Source organism: Chenopodium album, chromosome 3, assembly GCF_948465745.1.
Source record: "Chenopodium album chromosome 3, dcCheAlbu1.1, whole genome shotgun sequence".
Taxonomy (NCBI): Eukaryota; Viridiplantae; Streptophyta; class Magnoliopsida; order Caryophyllales; family Amaranthaceae; genus Chenopodium; species Chenopodium album.
The window spans coordinates 9,074,304-9,094,702 of NC_137836.1; the positions used below are offsets into that span (position 1 = coordinate 9,074,304).

The 20,399-nt window shown below is 36.3% G+C and overlaps 1 protein-coding gene across 2 annotated transcripts; it reads right to left on the reverse strand.

The window, feature by feature from the left end:
* Positions 1-1,468: 1,468 nt before the first annotated feature.
* LOC145623810 (serine/threonine-protein kinase CTR1-like) lies at positions 1,469-20,093 on the reverse strand. Of its 2 annotated transcripts, none has more exons than XM_081676679.1 (16): positions 19,319-20,093; positions 13,531-13,832; positions 13,301-13,445; positions 12,286-12,389; positions 11,138-11,346; positions 9,176-9,562; positions 8,969-9,009; positions 6,970-7,038; positions 6,771-6,871; positions 6,527-6,611; positions 6,214-6,312; positions 5,316-5,384; positions 5,097-5,228; positions 3,889-3,983; positions 3,576-3,795; positions 1,469-1,823 (listed from the first exon to the last, which is right to left on the reverse strand). In XM_081676679.1, exons 1-15 carry the CDS (start codon positions 19,823-19,825, stop codon positions 3,687-3,689), a joined length of 2,454 nt encoding a protein of 817 aa, XP_081532805.1. In that variant the 5' UTR covers positions 19,826-20,093; the 3' UTR covers positions 1,469-1,823; positions 3,576-3,686. The 2 variants fall into 2 exon arrangements, with proteins under 2 accessions (XP_081532805.1, XP_081532804.1); XM_081676678.1 differs by having other exon boundaries at positions 9,176-9,568.
* Positions 20,094-20,399: the final 306 nt, after the last annotated feature.

Below are 20,399 nucleotides of genomic sequence, written 5' to 3' on the forward strand. Positions count from 1 at the left end.
TCAGATTTTGAAAAAAAAAGGAAAATACCTCGTTTTGCATGTCGAGAAATATCTAAGTAGCTAAGACACGCAAATCGAGATATTTTTGACACGTAAAACGAGGTATTTCCATTATTTTTTGCGAATTCAGAGCTTAATTTGGATCCATTAAGGATAAAAATGACCCCCGAAACCTTACCCGAACAATTTCCGTCACAAAAAATAACAATACGCAAATCGAGATATTCCTCGACACGCAAAACGAGGTATTTCCATTACTTTTTTGTAAATTCCGAGCTTAATTTGGTCTCATAAAGAATAAAAATGACCCCCGAAACCTTACCCGAACAATTTTCGTAAAAAAATAAATAACAACACGCAAATCGAGGTATTTTTGTAATAATAATAATAATAATAACAATAAAAATATTAAATAATAATAATAATGATGATGATAATAATAATAATAATAATAATAATAATAATAATAATAATAATAATAATAATAATAATAATAATAATAATAATAATAATAATAATAATAATAATAATAATAAATAATAATAATAATAATAATAATAATAATAATAATAATAATAATAATAATAATAATAATAAAAACATATTTTTATTAAAAAAAAAAAAAAAAAAGTCGCCGGAATCCTGCCACTTTTGGCCGAAAAATTTCTTGTATGGTGCTAAGTGCACCCATGCCAATACTTCATGGTGTTTTGGCTATTTTTCTTAGTTCAAGGTGCTGATTGCACCCAAGCCAAAGTTCAGAGTGTTGAGGCCAATTTTGCCTTAATAAGATTATTAAGGTTCTTTGCCTGTCAAATGTACAAGCTAAGATATAGTTGTTATTTTGTTGATTAGACATTCACGTCTAATTGAACAGAATTCATACACACTAGTAAAACTTTTAACAGGCGTTGTCAACGTGTAAATCTCCATACTATGAAGTAGCATAAACATATGCAACAACGAAAGATAGCTTTTATTTGATTCAATTGTTATGTTTCTTTTAACATTTTTAGATCTAAATTTCTTTGCACATATTGTATGACTTTTTTCAATGAACCGATCCCATTCCCATATTCATAAAAGGAAAAAGAGAAGGTACCAGCTGCATAGATAGAAGACTAGTGCAGAATCAGAGAAATTTGTAAATTTTAAGCTTCAATTGAGCTGTTTTAGCACCAATCTAATCAACGATAAATTGCTGCTGTAACTTACACCCGCTTCGGATGTGTCTTCTATGCGCAGACTATATATTATCCAATGTCCATAACAAATTTACAACGAAACTATTCGCAAGAACTAGAAAAACAATACGGAGTATAAGGTAATTTTCTTTGCTGTAAGAGATTATAAGTCTACCTGAATTGATACACACGAAAGTCGGTCATCACGAGCAACCAAATCTTATTAGACATTTAGGGATGCTCAACCTTTCTTCGTTAGGACTTTTATATTGATTGAGATATGATTTACATCAACACTCTCACCCTACTTTTATCATCAATGAGAGAATAAGCAAGAGTGCTATTACAAATTTAAAGTGCCGAAATCAAGAGAAAAAAAAAATTACTGTTTTTTTTTTAATCTATCTAGTTCCTACGTCAAATTATGCACAATTCACTCAGATGCTAATTTCCAGAAACCTTGTCCGCATCGGTGCTTTAAATTACATACAAAATCATAATGATACAATTAGAATAGGCGGACAACTGTACTGGAAGACTATTCATTTTGATCATCTAGTATAGTAGTATGAGTAATGTATATTTGTCAAAAAAATCAATTCTCAATTGGCAAGGTAACAGAGATGTACAGCATTTGACCTGCATCAACAGAGACAGGCTTCAGAACCTACAAGAAGGAAGGTCTTCATCTTCGGAATACAAAAATATTATTCAGAAAAAAAGGATAGAAAATACGGTGTTAAGAATAAGTAGTTGGGTTATTAGAATCGGAGTACCAGATCATTGTTATCACAACACCAAAAAAAAAAAAAAAAAAGGATATTTTTTCAAAAAAACCACCTTTTAACGGACGGTTTTTGTCAAAGACCACCTTATTTTTTTCTGTCTATATTTTTTCAAAAAACCACCTTTTAACATACCGTTTTTGTCAGAGACCACCTTATTTTTTTCTGTCAAAGAAAAAGAAACTTGATTTATAATTTTTTTTTGCCAAAGACCACCTTTATAGCCAAATTGTGGGCTTTGATTCACATTTCCGGCATTGACTTCGTTTTAACTCTCACACTCTCTTTGCCATGGTTGCACCACCACCGCTACCTACTTCCCACCCTCTCTCCCCCGCCCCGCCCCCCCCCCCCCCCCCCCCCCTTTTTCTTATTCTCCCTATCATGCCTTTCCCTCTTTCTCTATCTATGCTTCTGGTTTTGTGGTATAGGGTGTTTTTTTCATTGGTGGAAGAGTGGTATGTGGTGACTAGGTAGATTTTTAGTGGAAATGGAGTGGTTTTAAGGAGGTTGATGTGGGATTTGGTAGTGGGTTGGTGCATTTGATGGTAGATAAGTGGTTTCAAGGAGGTTGAGTAGGGTTTTTGGTGGTGGATGGGTGGTTTTGGAGGTGATTGGGTGGATTTTGGGTGGTTAGGGTGGGTTTTGGTGGGGCGGCGTTGGTAGTCAAGTGGTGGTGTGTCGGAAATGGGTTATTTCAGTAGTCATGGCGCGGTGGTCAACACCTGAAATAAAAAGTCAATGCAAAAGGTGCTACTTTACAACAAAAAAAAATTAGTAACAACTCTTTTTTTACCAAAAAAATTAAAGGTGGTTTCTAACATAAAACGCCATACCATTTTAGAAGGTGGATTCTGACAAAATATTCCAAATAGGTCATACGCATGTGACACTAGAAAGACCAAACTCCACGATGAGCAAATGAAAACCAGAAAAGCAGGAAAGACAGTGACATTTCAGCTACTGGTTATATCGCCAGTCAAGAGCCAAAGAATTTTCCCCCTCAATAGCTAAAGAAGCATTCAATTCTACAAAAACTCAAAGACCCATCTAGAGTGAATACCCTGTGGTGACCTCACACGACATGCAATAACACCCAGAAGAGGTATCCAACTCTGAAATTCAATAATACCCAGAAGAGGTATCCAACAGAGTTTATCCATGGCACTGACCAGTTTCACCTAGTGATGGAGACAGGGAATCCAAGATCTGTCTAATAGCTCACAGATTACAGATAACCAGCCAGCAGCACGACCAAGAACAAGAAAGAGCACAGTTCATTCAATAAAATGATTTTCCACTTTCGTTCAAGATAGATATGGACATGGTAACATATTCTGAAAGCATTTAGCATATCAACTTCTTCCATAAATTTTTTGTTTTTCAAATTAGCTGCTACTTTAGTCATTCTTCACAATAATTTTTATCAGATATCAATTTAATCAATTTATCAGTCCACATGTAGATATGTACTTGTGTTAAAATATTTCATTTGTCCTAGGTTATAAATCTCAACTTCAGCTGAAATCATCCTTGGAATATATTTTAAACGCCAAAATGATATGATAATCAGAGAGGGTAGGATGCAAGACCCAGATGGGCGCACCTGGGATTATTGGATGGACAGATACCCTTTTCCAAATGTCTCGCCAGGAAAATAATCTTGCAAATACGAATGAGGAGAGCAAAACGGCAAAACTCCCATCTGACAAATAATTTACGTAATGATGTGTGCATCTCCACGAACTGATTGAGGTGCAGGAGGTTTAAGAAGTGTCCTCAAGGATTCCATGATATTGGCAAAAGATGGACGCTTCCAAGGCTCACTACAGAAAACCAAAAAAATCAGATAAGTAAAACAATATAGTAAACCCTGACAGATGCATGGTAAAAACCAAAAACAGAGGACTTTTACGCACTTTGCCCAACACGCCTCAATAATAGCAGCTATTTGAGGATTTACATCACGTGGAATATCAAGTCTCTTGCCCTTAAAACCAACAGCTGCAACAACCTACAGAAGGGTAGAACACAAACTTGTCACGAAAGAATGTGCATTAAGGAAATAAGATCCATACAAAAATATTAAGCACAAATTTTACCCCCCCCCCCCCAAAAAAAAAAAAAAAAAAAAAAAATAGGAATGTGCGTGTAGGGAATAGGAGCATAAAGACATGAAGATGCAGTAACTAGTCATAAGAAAGTATATAGTGTGAACAAGAAGTTAGCCTTTGAACTGATGCTCCCTTTATGCCAAATACATGTCACTATCGTCTATTCAGACTATAGAGATTGTTAATTATTCAAAAATACTATAGCTCAATCCTCAGTTCCCACTGAAAACTAGCAAGGGATACTTCTGAAAACTTGAGCATTCCTGAATTATCCAGTTAAAAAAACCCAATGTGCCGTTCTTTGTGGAAACAGGGTAAGTACAATTTGTACCTATTTACAAAGCATAGAGACGGTAATTAACTAATTATTAACAATGCTCCCCCTCACTCCCTTGAGTTTCTTTTCTCTCCCCTTTTTCTCTCTTTATCTGACCCATATATGCTATCTGGGACATCAGCACCCTGAATGTTCCAAATCCCAAAGTTCAGTTCTTTGTCAAAACAGGGTAAGTACAATTTGTACCTATTTACAAAGCATAGGGAAGGTAATTAATAACAATGCTCTCACTCCCCTGAGTTTCTTTGTCTCCTCTTTTATCTCTTCATCTGACCCATATATGCTATTTGGGCCATCAGCACCTCCCCCCCCCCCCCCCCCCCCCCCCCCCCCAAAAACAAACCCCATCTCTCTCCGATCTAAGGACCCCATACCGATAAGGAGCTTGGGTTTTAATCATTGAAAATTTCTTGAAACAAACAGCAACTTGGTTTGGAATCTAATAGAAAACCTACTACCTGAAAAAGAGAACCAAATGTCCCCTCAATTATCTCCAATAATATCTTCAAACCAGCTTTATCATTAAAGGGAGCAACAAGATAGCTTATTTAGCATTTCCAATACAACTTTGGAAACTCGAAAAAAATAAGATCAGTAAAAAAAGATACAAAATTCAAATCAAGAAGAGAAACAAGAAAGAAGAGAGGGAGGGGGGGGGGGGGGGGGGGGGGATCACCTGAGCAGGATTTAAGCTGCTCCACGGTTGTTGCAATGTTGCAAGTTCCCACAATATTATACCAAAGCTGTAGACATCTGATTTCTCATTTGACGGCTCGTCACGGAGAACTTCAGGTGCCATCCACTCAGGCTGTTCAATACAATTATTCAGTTTACAACAAATTCAACAGGCAAAGAAATTAACATTGGTCCCATGCCATTCATCACAAGAGCTTACCGTTCCTGCAGCTGATTTTGATGACAAAAAAGTATTTGCTTTTAGACGCGAAAGGCCAAAATCACAGACCTAAACAAGTAAATGTAATCATAAGAGAAAAATTAGAATCGATGTGACAAAAGGCTAAAAACAGAACATATGAAGAATTATGAAAAAAAGGACAGAAGACAAGACATGCAAAGTCAACCAGAACATAATGTAGCCCAAAAATAGTTAAGTGTGCTAAATAAATAGCAAAAAGCTACAAATAGATAACTAGGAGCAATTGACAGAATTAGAATACATGTAAAAGGGTAACAAGATATTTGTGTACGAATGACCCATAGTAAAAAAAATTAGGCCTTTTAATCACTAACCATCTCTAACAGAACTTCTTGTCACAAGACTACCCCATAGTGCGGAATTTACATAGAACAGTCCTTAAATACACAATGATGTTCAGAGTTCAATCTAATTGTTTCAATTGCCAAGGAATAAGGTTATCATTAAAAGTTTGAAAACCCATTCCCCTACTCATTATTATCCCCTCACGCGACCATGCCCTTGTGCAAGATAAGTTATATATTCACAATAACAATAAGCATTGAAAAAGGGGAAAATGCTAAATTAATTGATGCATAAAAATAGAGGTTTTCAGTCTAGATCCAGCATTTTGCTAAAGCAATAAATGGTGTTTAATTGTACAAAAGTTAGCACTACAATACAACTCTTTCTCAGTCTGCACACAGGAGGATTAGATGCCCAAGGGAAGGGGTGGGGGTGTATAACAACTTTACCTTTATAGTGTATTTGCCAAATTAGTTGTACAAAAGTTAGCACTACAATACAACTCTATTCTTCAGTCTTCACACAGAAGGATAGGCCCCGAGGAAGGGGGTGGGGTTTATAGCAACTTTACCTTTACAGTGTATTTCTTATCCACCAAAAGATTAGGAGACTTTAGATCCCGATGAACAATAGGTGGATTACGCTTATGAAGATAATTCATTCCCTTTGCCTGCAAAGCAGAAAGTTCTTTAGTTGAAGAGCCAACAATTAGTGCCAACAAACATGTAATTAATCCTGAGAATCATGCATGATAGTTTTTTTTTTTTTTTTTTTCTTTTTTTTACTCCTTTTTACTTTTTTTTTTTTCTTTTTTTGCATGGTAGGTTCTTTTTTAAAAATTAAAAAAAAAATGAGGAGAAGCACAGGAGACTAAGCATGCATACCACATCATAAGCCATACTCAAACGCCGCCTCTCATCCAACACTTCTCTGCCACCCGATTTATGTAAAAGCCTGTATAAACTTCCTCTGCAATCCAAGTACCATATATAACTAGTTCAATAAGAGAAAAAAAGAGAGAGAGGGGGGCGGGGGGGGGGGGGGGGGGTGCGGAAATAGGAGGAGCAAAAGAAAAACAGAGGAAAGATTTTAAGAGAATGTGGTATAAAAAGTTTAAAGGACGCAGACCTGCATAAATATTCTGTCACTATGGCCAAATTAGGTGGCTCAGTAACTGCCCCCATGAAGAGAACTATATTTGGATGCCGTAATCGTTTCATTATTGCCACCTAATTAACAATATTTCAATTAAAATGGACCAGAAACACAAGAAATCACACATATTCAAGCAATTATGTAGACCAACAGCTACATCATGAATTCTCACCTCCCTCAAGAATTCATTACATCGCTCTGGATGGAAATCTGACTCCATGAGAATTTTGACTGCAACCTCCTACAGAGTGAACCATAAGGCCATTATTAGTTCTGCATCTGGATCATATAGATGATACATCAAATGCACACAGTTCAGCAACTTGGATAGAGACAATAGAACTAGCTGAAGATTAAAAAAATGGATTCAACAAACAGTCTTCCTGACAAGGAAAAAGGATAGGAGAAAAAAGATTACGATATAGGCTTGTGAACAGATGTTAGAGAATGTAAGCTCATTGACACCCTTCTCCCAGTAGGAGTGAGAGTAACCACCACCACACCCACCCACCCCCCCCCCCCCCCCCGCGCCCCCCACACCCCCTGGGCTCTTTTTTCTCCCCACAATTCCATCCCATGGTGGGTGGGGTGTGTCTGATAATATATGATTGGATACGTAAAGATTTTATGTTATGTATGATTTTTACCCTCTCCAATTTCCTGCTTATCCCACACGCCTTTAAGAACTTTGGGTTAATTTGCAAATGTACTTGTGATAGAATGTTTCAGTACCATTTGAACATTTTTGTTTATCTGTAAGGATCTACAAAAGTGGAGAGTAGTCATGAAGTACAATAGTTTAAGGACCTTCATCTTGTCACCAAGACCCAAGCTTCGGATCTCTCGCCATTAATACTCAACTTTAGCATCAACGCTTGGTTCATCCAGGATAGCACAATGTTTAACTTTCTCAGAAAGAAGACTAGCTTGGTAGCTCCCATTTGTGTCCACAACATCCTCACAACAAAGACCTTGCATTTAGACACTCATACATGTCTTATCACTCTAATATGCTCAGGTTCCAACTGATATCTGATATACATTTGTTCAGCATAACATCCATTTCGCTGATATTTACTATGTGTGTATTCACCTTGATCCAATTGTCCTGTTCTTGTAAATATGTTCATAAGCTAAAGCACATCCAATAAGGTGGCTGGTAAAGTAGATTTGACGCAATGAAAGCACAATCTGACTGTTTAACATCAATGGCACTCTTCTTCAGATGCTAAGTTGATCAGAATCATGGCAAGATGTAAACACAGATATACCCATCTTAGACACAACAAGTTTAACAATTGAATCCACTGGACAAAGTTAAAAGAAAAAATAATGGCAATGCCTTTTTTTATATATATAAATAAAAATAAAGACAATTTTTTTTACATAAAAATACACTTTAGAAGTAACACACACTATCTTCATATAAATTAAAGGCAAAACACCTGGTTTTCAGTGAAAGACAAGTCACATTCTAAGTTTCTATTGCAAACAGACAAAAAAGTTGTTTGCAGTCCACTACCCTAACAACTAGAGACCCCTCTTCTCTAGCCCTTATCTTCTTACGGCCATACCCTTCTTCCCTGATAATGGTATCAAAGAGATATTAGCTCTTAGTTAACAAAACGAAGTCTGTGAAAGATCATAAAAGCTTCCTCTTTATAAAATTCCAAAAGCTATGATTTAGTTGTAGGAAGATCACATCAACTTTTGTCCAAGCCAAAAAGGTCGCCTTAATATGCTATTTAGTCCGCTCATAAAGAGCAGTGAGAATTAAACATGGCTTGAGCTTGGAATACCAATTGAATGTTATAAGAAAAGAATGCTACTTAAACTGCAGGAAAGATTTTGCAGATGAGGTCACTCAATCCCTTAGTATATTCGTATATATACAATCTCCAACCATTGTTTTAATTCTCACCTTACGTCTTTTTTTTTTTTCTCTCTCTATATAACCTTTGAATTTTCATCTTGCTTCTTGCCTTTGTATTAGAACAAAGGAAATGTCTCTACAACAACATCTAACAAATACAGAATCAAAAATAAACTTCCACCAATTGTGAATGAATACAGGACCATTTGAGATCAAACAAAAACAACAGGAAGATATTTCAAATCTTCACCACGGAATGCCACATCATAACAAATATCAGGAAGTTTAAAATGCTCACCGATCCGTTCCATTCAGCACGATGGACAGTTCCAAACGAACCTGGAGATACAAGTAGGTAGTTCAAAAACCGATATCACAAAGACCAGAGAACAAAATGCACTCATAATTAGAGACAAAAATGTGTTTAGGGTATTAACAAAACCAAGCTAATAATTTCTACAAGATACATAAAGGCTAAAGCATGAAAGTTAAATGATAGAGATACCTGCTCCAATCCTATCCCTTACGACAAGGTCACCCCATGAGATGACCAAATCATCCATGTCTAGAGCAGCTTCACTTCTACTTGAAACTAGCTGACTAGCCTCAAACCGAAAATCATTAGATGTATTTCTCGTTGAATCAGTGAATGGCTGGGTCACTCGTTGTCTGCTAGGAGGAACAAATCTTGATTGAAGGAACTCTCTGTTGGCATTAGGTACTTTTCCAATATTCTGTGGAGGACTACTAGATTCAGAAGACTGGGATTCTCTATCATGACCAACAAACTGAGAATGTACTTGGTCATTTGGTAGAGGATTATTTGCATCAGGAAGCTTCCTAGCAAGTTGCTTAAGATACATCGGATCTCCTGCATCTTGTTCATTTACAACTGTACCTGCGAAGAAATTCAACATGTAAGATGCATGCAAATATTACTAACAAGATACAGGTTTTGGTTGATTTGAGGCATGAGAAGAAGACCAATATACTAGAATATGTTGCCACTAACAATCCTGCAACTACTATATCAGTTTTTCATGCAGCAAAGGACATTATAAACAGCTAAAAAAAAAAAGCAGGAAAGGGGGCAACCCTTCTCTTTTTTATTTTGAAGGGTGATAAAACAAGAACAACAATCGAAGACTTAACTCAATTGATGGGATTGGCTACATGAACCAATATTTTATCTCTAACCATGATCCTCACCTTCCTTTCCCTTCTGTCCAATGTTATATGTTCATGCAAACCCAACTTATCTATGTCCTGCTTTCCTACTTCCATTCAAATCATCTTTGGTCTTCCCTGCCTCTTCCAAACCTGATCCACACCCTTTACTTCCCTTATTGGTGCATCTTTTGATCTCCACCTTACATGTCTAAAACATTGATTCTCCCTTATTTAATCCTCAATATCCGCAACCCAACTTTCCTTCTCATATTTTCAGCCACATATCCATCTCAACATACCCATCTCTGCTGCTCCTATCTTTCTAATTGATGCTTCCTGAATGCCCAACATTCTGACCCATTTAACAACATTGGTCTGCTAATTGTCCGATTAAATTTTCCCTATAACTTTAAATGTATGCTACAGTCACACAATAACCCAATTGTTGCTCTTCATTTGAGCCAACCGGACTTAATCCCATGGATTAAGCCTTAATCAATTTCTCCAGCAAACCATCGTTATTATACCCCCACTTGACTTCCTCATAGAGCTAAAATTAAATTAAACTATTCTCTTCTGAACTTGAATGTTATCACTTCTAAACCACCACCCTCAATCTCGTTATTATAATTCCTTCCATATTACAAAGGAAATGTGAAGCATATCGCCTAGGCCATTGACCAGAATCCCAGCTGAACTTCTCAAGTTCACTGTGCTAGTATTATTATCTATCATCAGGACCTCACATATATCAAGAGAAATAGGATCAATTTTATTTAATAACACGCTTAGAGTGAAATTGGTATAGCTACACATATGAGATTGACAGATGGGGAAAAAAATCTAGATTGCATCCTTATATCAAAACTTATTACTTTTTCCCAATAAGAAAGCAAAAAAATGTAATATCTCACTAGAAAATTTAGAAAACTCTTGATTGTATAAGGCAGTGACAACAATAATAAGATAAATAACACCAATAGCATTAATGGATCAGTCACCACCAACCAGTTAGGATATCGGCACGCGCTAGTAGTAGGATCAGGGGATACACAATGTTCTTCATTAAGAAAATTACACCATCATTTAGTACAAAGTTGATGCAAGTTTCTTTATGATTCAAAGAGCACATATAACAATTTACAATTAAAGTACAATGTATCTTTAAGTTAAAATCAAGAAAAACTTAATAAATCAGGTTCTTTAGTCATATGGCTTTAAACTTTTAAGACAGTAAAGACAATAAACAATAACTCAATAAGTTTATTGAGTATCACAAGAGACAAAGAAAGATCACCTGTCGAAGGCCTGTCAAATACAAGATTCAGAGATTGACAATCTGAAAAATACTGTTTGGCCAGTGACCTAAAATCTATGGCAGGTTCAACTGTTCTAAATCGTGGAAAGCGCAATGGTGAAGAAATCGATATGGAAGATGGACCATTAAGCAAGGAATCAGGCTCACATAAGCAACCAGGCTTCCCAACCAAATCAACCAAATACTCCCTGAAACAAATAAAAGAATAGCATTATCATGCAGATACAAGGTGCATCAGGAGCTCGGGATTTCCAGTATTGACATAAGCTAGCCAACAAGACTCCCATCTTTCCATCAAGACCACAGCTCTAATTTTTTTTTTTTTATTAAAAAAAATTAAAAAATAAAAAAGGGCAAAATTATTTGCATATGCAGTACAATCTACTAGTCCTATGCAGCTTTTTTAAAAAAGAAAAAGGGGTAAGAATAAAATGGCAGTTTCCAACAGGGGTGGAGCCACAAGTGTGCCTGGTGGGGCACATCCCCTTCCATTCCCAAAAAAAATTTAGCTTTACTCTAAAAAATAAATAGATAAAATCTGTGTGCACAGCAACTCTAAAAAATAAATAGATAAAATCCGTGTCCACAGCAACTCTAAAAAACAGCTACACAGTCAGACATTCATCACGGCTGACAGCATACCCTAGTAACACTAGCCCCCAAAAATGAAAAGAACCTAACCTCTGCAATAGGGCCTAGGCTTTGAAATAGACAAAAACATGACCATTTAAGCTGTGTTACCAGATCAAAATAATAAGCTTCACCAATAGTTTGGATCGAAGCATGATAAAGAAATTTTAAAATACTTCCATTAACATCCTTGTACTGACAATACAATGCATCAACAACATCCCAATACTGCTCCCACCCTAGATAGATTTAATAGGATAAGATTTACAAAACCTCCCTACTCCAGTGACTAATAGCAAAAAAGGGTTATGTTCAACTTTCCCTTGATCCAAACACAACCACCACCGACTTCTTCATAGTAAATATGAGCAACTAAGATTATAATAAGCCATATAATTTAGTCCAAAATGTCCACAATCTTACAAAATGTGAATTTGTGACTAGTAGAAATATATTTGGTAAGCATTATGATAAACTTAAAATTAATATGAGCATACCTGTCAAGTCCAAACCGTACAAGGCAAGAGGTAGCATCATTTCTGTTGCAATATTTACAGCCCTTGGCAATTCGGCATGGCAAATCAATTGAATCAGCAAGGACCTGAAAGTAAGGATGATAAAACATGTTCACATGCCCTTCGGAAGCATAATATTTATAAAGTAAAAATTTCATTTAAAAGAGAATTATAATTTTATAAACTTTAATAAACAGACTTTTACATCACACAAGAGAGGTCAACAATGTACAGCAAATAGCATGGTACATTAATCATACACAGGACATGATAGCATTACAGATTAAAGATTTCACATCATATATTATATAGAAGTCACCTATGGTGCAGAAAGTTACAGTGATCAACTGACCATACACAGAGCATAATGGCAGTATAATTTAAAGACTTCCACATCATAGATATGTAGAGGTCAGCAATTGTGCAGAGTGTAGCATGTTACAGTGGACCATACATAGAGCTTAATGGCAGTATTGGTTAAAGGAGGTCCACATCATACACTAAATACAGGTCAGCAATAGTGCAACAACTCAGCAAGTAGCAAATTACAGTAACCAAAAGAACCAGAACTCAACTCCATACGCCATAAAATGTCGATAAAGAAAATATGTACTCAGACAAAGAATTCCAGGAGTCTAACAATTAACCCAGATAAACAACACAAATCTTTCAGACAAGAATGTACGGCTCACAGGGGTGAAGCAGTTAAGAAGCTTGTGTGATTTATTCAAAAAGCCCAGCCTCGGTATTGAGAGATAAACTCACATGAAGATACACTTAAACTTAAGTTGGCAGGTATACTGACTCATGACTGCAGGCTATTCCCTGTACCCACTGAGCCTAGAGCCTAGAGCCCACAGCACAAAAGTCACCACATGATCAAGACAAAAATGATGAAAAAGGTAGTAACATGCTCACAGCTGTCCCGGTGCCAACTTTCTATAATCTACATCAAACAGTACAAGTAACAATGTTAATTTGACAGCAATTGACATACTTTAAATAGCAAAGCACGATGTTTGCATAGGCCAATAGATAAGCTACCAACAGGAAGCACAACAGACCCCAGACAATCCTTGAGACCATTACTGAACTCCTCCCAGATGGGAACCAATTCCTCCTCTCTGGTTGAAGCTGCTCCCCTAATGTAAGATCAAAAATTTGTCAGAACGAGTGGGCTTCCATAAATTTGGACATAGTACACAAAGGGACACAATAACAACTCACCCCATGCGGCTGCACACCAACTTTGCCATCTGATCAACAACTTCATCAGAGGTCATGCAATTACAGGATATATCAAGAGCCCGGTTCAGCAAATCCTTCAATGTGGAATCACTGCGCCGATCAATCAAAACTACCTCAAGTGAAGATTCATTTACAGAAGTTACGGACTTCAGTGATTCAATAGAAGGAATGCGACCATTCTCTTGTAAATCAGCACACACTGTCCAAACATAAGGATCCATCCCATGTATGAGATAAAATCCATCAGGAATTTGATCAGAGTATGAGAGGCAGCCATTTACCTGATAACAAATCACATCTGGTGAGTATTCGGATAAGTTTATAAATCCTTCTTGCAATAATTAGTGGCAATGGTTTTAACAAAAGTACAAAATTTTCAATTTGATGAGTAAAAAAGAATCTCTGATTATGCAATAACAGATAATTCAAAAGCTATGACCCACACAATCCACAAAGTGGTGTTTTCTTCTTACAAATAATTAAGTAGAGAATGAAATTATAAGGTGCACAATAGACATAAAGGCTCAACAATTGATAAACATACAAAAATATGTCCATATATACTTCCTCCGTTACAGGTTATGTGCAACGATTAGACATTTTCCCTCTCTGCTTTATGTCAAATCGTTGCACATAACCTGTAACGGAGGTAGTATATTTAAAGTGACAATCTTAACATATACCAATTGACAGCTACAAATGCAAACTACAATGCTTAACAGGCTACAATGGCCTTTTTATTTTCAGAAGGTGCAGTAGCACCACCTTAAGTCAACCTATGGGTCACCAAGTACCACATAATATTCCAGTGGTTTTACTCATGAAAAACAATTGATATTACAGTAGAGATTTGCATGTAACCAATGATGGCATGTCTCATTAATTACCAACACTCCCAAATAACAAACTCAAATCAACAACTATTTTGTAATCAATCAAAGAAGCTGCCTAGTACACACCTTAATCTGCTTCAACCACAACAGAATTAAATGTCATTATCTAGCACCTTCATTTTCACCCATAGTACACAAAACCAACACATGACTTGAATAGGCAGCTGCTGCTCTTCAGCCAAATGAAAGCCTAAAAGACTAGAAAGCACAAGGACTATCTGTCATGTCCTTTCTTATTGGGTAACAAGAATAGGGACTTAAAAGATCTATAATGTGGGGTTAAACCATGAGAGATTCGTCCAAAATCCAAAGAAAGGCTTCCTCAACTCCTCAAGAAATGAGGAAAGCCTATTTTATCTATGACTCTATGAGATACATTCAGTAAACATATCCAAGGGCAAAATGGGAAAAACACAAATTTATATTCTATATATTGTACTAACTCCGTTTCTATATTATCTTAACACTTTCCATTTTGGTCTATTTCTAAAAGTTCTCAAACACTTCCACTTTATTCCATGTTTGCCAAACCCTTTTTACTACATTATTTCTCATACCCCCACCATTTTTCACTATTTACTCACTCTTTCTCACTCTATGCATTTTCTCGAGTCTCCCATTATGTTACATGCTCTCTCTTACTTTAACCATCTTTTTCTTAATGTGATAAATATTGTATACAGTAATATGCATATTGTATATAGTATAATAAGCATTGTTTAAGTCAATAAGCACATTGTACAATACTGATAAATGCATTGAGATCCATGTCAATCTAATGGCAATGATATTTTTCCTTTTCATATGTTGATCAAAAAGTTTGCCTATAGAGATATTTATCTCTGATATGTAGTTTACATTTATTCATTTGGTGTGAAAAGCTAAAATCGAATGCTTGTATCTTTTTATTCATTACCTATGACACAAAATGGTACAAATTGAAACCTTTATATTAATAAGACATTTACAAGCCTTACTAAAACCTAAAATGAACGCTTAATGGCCAAAGGAGATACCAGAAAAGAGATAAACCATATTGACAACCACAACTCATTAAAGTCCTAGACTCCTAGTCCATTTAGTTTGGATAATATGAGAAAAAGCAGAAAATTATGTTTCAATAGAGAATAAGCCGCCCATATAAGACTCAAGAGCTAATTTCTTAAGGAATGCTTTCACCGAATGTAAATTATCCATGTTTATCAACAGCATAAAGGAAGCTATGACGATATTATAGTGTACTAAAGTTTTAGTAGGCCGCCAAACAACCTCTGAGAACGGTTGAAAAGGGAGACTAGAAGAAATAATGCGAAGTGGGGTAAGTAGGAGGAAAGGGATAATAAAATGTTAAGGGAAGTTTGATTATCATGGAAATCATGCACTTATTTAGATTCAGCCGAATAAGGCAAGTGATGCACTTATTTAAATCACGAGAAGTACTATGATTGTTTTTCTCTTCACCTTTAAGATAATTTTTTCTTGATTGTGCTTTTTCCTTGGTTTTAAAGGGTGTAGGGCGCTAAAGTCCTTCAAGCTAAGATGCAAGGCAAGAGGCAAAGGCGTACACCATTGAGTCACACTTTATTCATTTAAAAAATATATATTAATTTCTTTTAAATAAGTCTAAAAAAAGAATTCTAAGAAAAGGTGAAAGGGTTATGTGATCAATAGATAGGGTTTGTAATAAACAAACCTAAGAAGGGGCAATATGGATAGTCTAGTATTATTAGGTTAATAATCTGCTGGGAATTAGATGAACCAAGACAGACATTGCTACAGTAATAGCAATTAGAGGAAGGCAGAGGATAGTTTATATTGAACTGATCAGAGTAACCACTCAATACAACCCTTTCTATCGAGAGGAAAGGAGCTCTCCACTAAGCAAAAGCTTAACAGTATAATTCCCATAATTATTACATCAGAGGTGCCTCACTTAAATACAATTAGTGTCCATCACATCAGGCTAACCGAATTAGATTCCCTTCTAGCTTCTCATAACAAACTCCTCTAACAGAACGTGACACATCGGCATTAATTTAACTTGCTGAATTTGCTACTCTTGCCTTGCTTCCTTCTTGCATAGGTAAATACCACTGGAGGCCTTGGTGTATTCCTTGCATAATCAGTAGTTTATTATAAATAGAGAGGAGAGGAAGGAAAGGGTAAGCAGAATTTGGAATGAATAATTTAGGAGAATTGTAACCCTAAGTCACTATTAGGAGAATTTGCAATCTAAAGTTGTTACTTCCTTCATCCTTAATTTTTTGCCCCAAAGAGGTGAAGTTATTTTTTTAAAATTTTTGGTTGAAAATAGTTGTGTGGAAACACTTTAAGAGATAGAATCAGAAATGAGGTTATTCGCAAGAAAGTAGGTGTGGCGGGCATTGTAGATAAATTAAGGGAAAATCGTCTGCGTTGGTTTGGACATGTAAGACGGAGACCCGAGGGTGCACCGGTGCGAAGAGTGGAAGAGTGGGACCATGGAGGGATTAAACGAGGAAGAGGGAGACCAAAGATGACTTGGTTGGAAGGAGTGAGGAAGGATATGAAGTGCATGGATTTACGTGAGGATGAAGTTTTGGATCGTAAGGGATGGAGGAGAAAGATTTATGTTGATGACTACACGGAATAATCAAATTTGGTTCATGTTAGCCGACCCCACTTTTGGGATTAAGGCTTTGATTGATTGATTGATTGATTGATTGGTTGAAAATAGTTGATGAGAGAGAAAAGTGGTGGGTTAATGTAGTGGTTGTGAGAATAAAAGGGGGGAAGTGTTAATGTAGCGTTGTTATGCATTTACAAATGCATAACAAATATAAAAATATTAAAAAGTACATGGAAGAGAGAGAAAGGTAAGTGGGACCACTTTCAAATATACTACTCAAAGTTTATATAATAACCATTAGTTATTAAGTGATACTATGTATGCACTTAGTACCACTGAATGCATACATAGTACCACTAAATGCATACATAGTACTACTGAATGCATACATAGTACCACTGAAATATTCAATGGTACTATTTGATCACCCAATGATATTATTGATCATTCAATGGTACTACTCTAAAATCAAAATATACATTACGTGCAATTACACTCTTACCCCTCGTTATGCATTAGTTCTTGCATAACGGGACTCCTTTTAAACAAGCTCAATAAAAGGTGTGGTCCCTACAACCAAAATTAGTATGGAGCAATCTCAAAGGAATGGAATAAAAGGAATATGGGGCAAATATTAAGGAATTGAAGGAGAAGTTTGTAAAAAGCTCTAACCTTTTTAATCAAAGAATCAATATTTCTCTTTAAATTTCTGTTATTTTGCGAAAGTTGGCAATAGTTTCAATCTATTACAAATGGTATCAGTCAGAGCAATTGTGCTATACCGCACGCCTAAAACAGCCGCCTCCCGATCATTAAAAAAAATGAAAGATTTCGAGGAGTCAATTAAAAGGGTTGTGGTGATAGCGAATTAGCGATCACCCAAGTAATGAGGAGGATCGAGGTGAAGCTTAGCATTCTTGTAATAGATTAGATTAGCCAGCTTTCTTACTTGTGCCTTGCCCTTAGGCACACCTAAGACGCACTTTTAAAACTAAATTGTTTTCTATCTTACTTAAAATCTCTGCTGAATACATTTGTTGTTTGGAGGAAATTTACCAAATTACGCTTCCTTTTTCCAATTTGTACCTTAATGATATAGTTATCATGTTTTATTTAGTGCAAAATGTGCTCTAGAAAATGATTTTATAGAATTTTGGCACTTTAGGGGAGCCAATGGCGTTTTGCCCTTGCACTTGGATCCTTTGTGCCACAATTGCGTGCCTTAAACTAAGGCATTTGGGAGTTTAAAAGGGCAATCACTTGACTATCTTCCCTAGTTTTTGAGCTTATCAACTTGTTCCTCAATTTCACCTTCAAATACGGAGTATCCAATTCATAACATAAAATGAACATAAACAACTTTATCTTATGTGCCTAAAAAATCGGGTAAAAAAAAAGACCTACTTTCTACTAATTCTACTATTATAATGGTATTCATTGCTTATGTGGCTCATACTCGGGTACTCACGTCTTAACACAAATATGTGTCCAATTGTCCAGATATTTTGTGAAAATTTACCATGACTTTCAACTAAAATAAAGTGTCTATCAGTCTAAGTGTCCTACCCACATCCAAGGATCCGACATGAGGTGAAATGAAGAGTGCGAGTAACATAGTTCATTGTTATAAGATCACTGAAGGGAAGGATTATAGGAGATAATGGAATAAAGAGTCTCCGTGTATGTGAAACCCTAACCCTTGACTCATATTGCACTCAATATCCAAAACTACATGAGTCCGGCAAGGAAGCCACAAAGAATATAAATTGGAAAATATTTTCTAGAAAGTAACTTTGTAACAGAGACATCGAGAAAGATAATGGCTTTCATAGACCAATTGAGCCAACAACATATTGGGACTTCCACTTATTGGAGGCATCAAACCTAAGAAAATTGCAAATGCTTATGGGGTCTACCAGAAGAAGCGTGATAACTGATAATGGAGCTTAACTACACAATTAGGTTGAAGTTCTGCAGTTGTCTATCCGTGTCAACTTATCAATTCTCTGTCAAACTAAAACCAGTAAAAAAAAATACAAGACCTAAGAGGAACACAATCACCCAATGCCGCATTTTATGAACTCGAGAACACAGCGTAAAGCAATCAGTTTGTCACCTAAGTTACCAATTCTCACCCAACCAACATAAATCACAACAATGGCTCCAAATTAGCCGCATTTCTAGCTACAAGCTTACAACAATGCAATCAAAATTCAACAATACAACCAAACGGAGGAAAATAAATTGCAGAAAGTAAAAGAATTACCCAAAATCGATGAGAAATGGACTCGGCGGATTCGGAGGAAGACAACCGAGACGAAGATTCATCCGGCATCGGATCCAAGAAATTAGGATCATCAGCACAAGCAGCTTCCGAAGAAAGTCTCAAAGCCAAAGCCAATTGCAGCTGATAACTCTCCTCCGTCTGCTGCGCCCAACTCTTCGACGACGAAGACTCTCCGCCACCACCGCCGCCGCCAACACCGTCAATCGCCGCCCTCTTCCTCGAACCTCTCTCCTCCTGCAAGTAGCTAAAACCATCGAGATCGCTCGCCGGTAACGAGATCGATGGCACATAATGATCCGACAATGAACTCTCCCCAAAACTACTCCCACTGCTCTGTCTCTGCAACCCGATCGACGCCGAAAACACGTTTCTCTCTCCTCCGACGCCGGAATACTTCGACGCCGCCGTAGCCGGCGGTGGCGGCGTTGAATGATCGTCTACTTGACTTAGAAGTGTGTAATTTGATCTTCTACCAGGCATTTCCATGGAAAATTCAATCAACAAGCTTCAAATAATTTCAATTAATCAATCAATTTCAGCTGAATTAAAACCCTAGAAAATTGAGCAAAGAAACCCTAGAAAACCGCCATTTTTGTCAAAATCTCATTGATTTTTCCCCTGAATTTTTGTCTTTCTCTCTCTAAGTTACTTACTTTCTCTTTCTAAATAACAGTGTTATCATAAGCATAGCTGCCTTCTTTTTCTTTCCTATTGTCGGGAAAGAGGAGAGAGAAGATTCGGTGGCGTAATCGTAAATTCGTAGTAATTCCGAAAATGAAAAAAATGAAATGTATTTTTTTAATTTAATTATTCTTAAAATAAAATTATTATTTTAAGTTTTACCTTTGGTGATGGTGGGGACCATATTTTATCGGTTGTGCGCCGCAAATCAGTCTCCATTCTCTGCATTTGAAAGTTGAAACCAAATTTTAGATTTTTTTATTTTTATAAAAATCAAAAATAAAAATTAAAAAAAAATGAGAAGAGCTTTTCCTATTTAAAAGGACCTTGACCAAATACAAATTCTCTCTCCCCCTTTCCTTGCATGTTAGGGATGATT

Excerpts from the sequence above, each read along its gene's own strand:
- LOC145623810 (XM_081676678.1), bottom strand. The coding sequence starts at position 19,825 with ATGGAAATGCCTGGTAGAAGATCAAATTACACACTTCTAAGTCAAGTA. Across the intron at positions 12,390-13,300 it reads ATCGTGCTTTGCTATTTAAA|GTCCTTGCTGATTCAATTGA; the intron begins GTATGTCAATTG and ends CCTTACTTTCAG. Across the intron at positions 5,385-6,213 it reads ATAAGAAATACACTGTAAAG|GTCTGTGATTTTGGCCTTTC; the intron begins GTAAAGTTGCTA and ends TTACTTGTTTAG.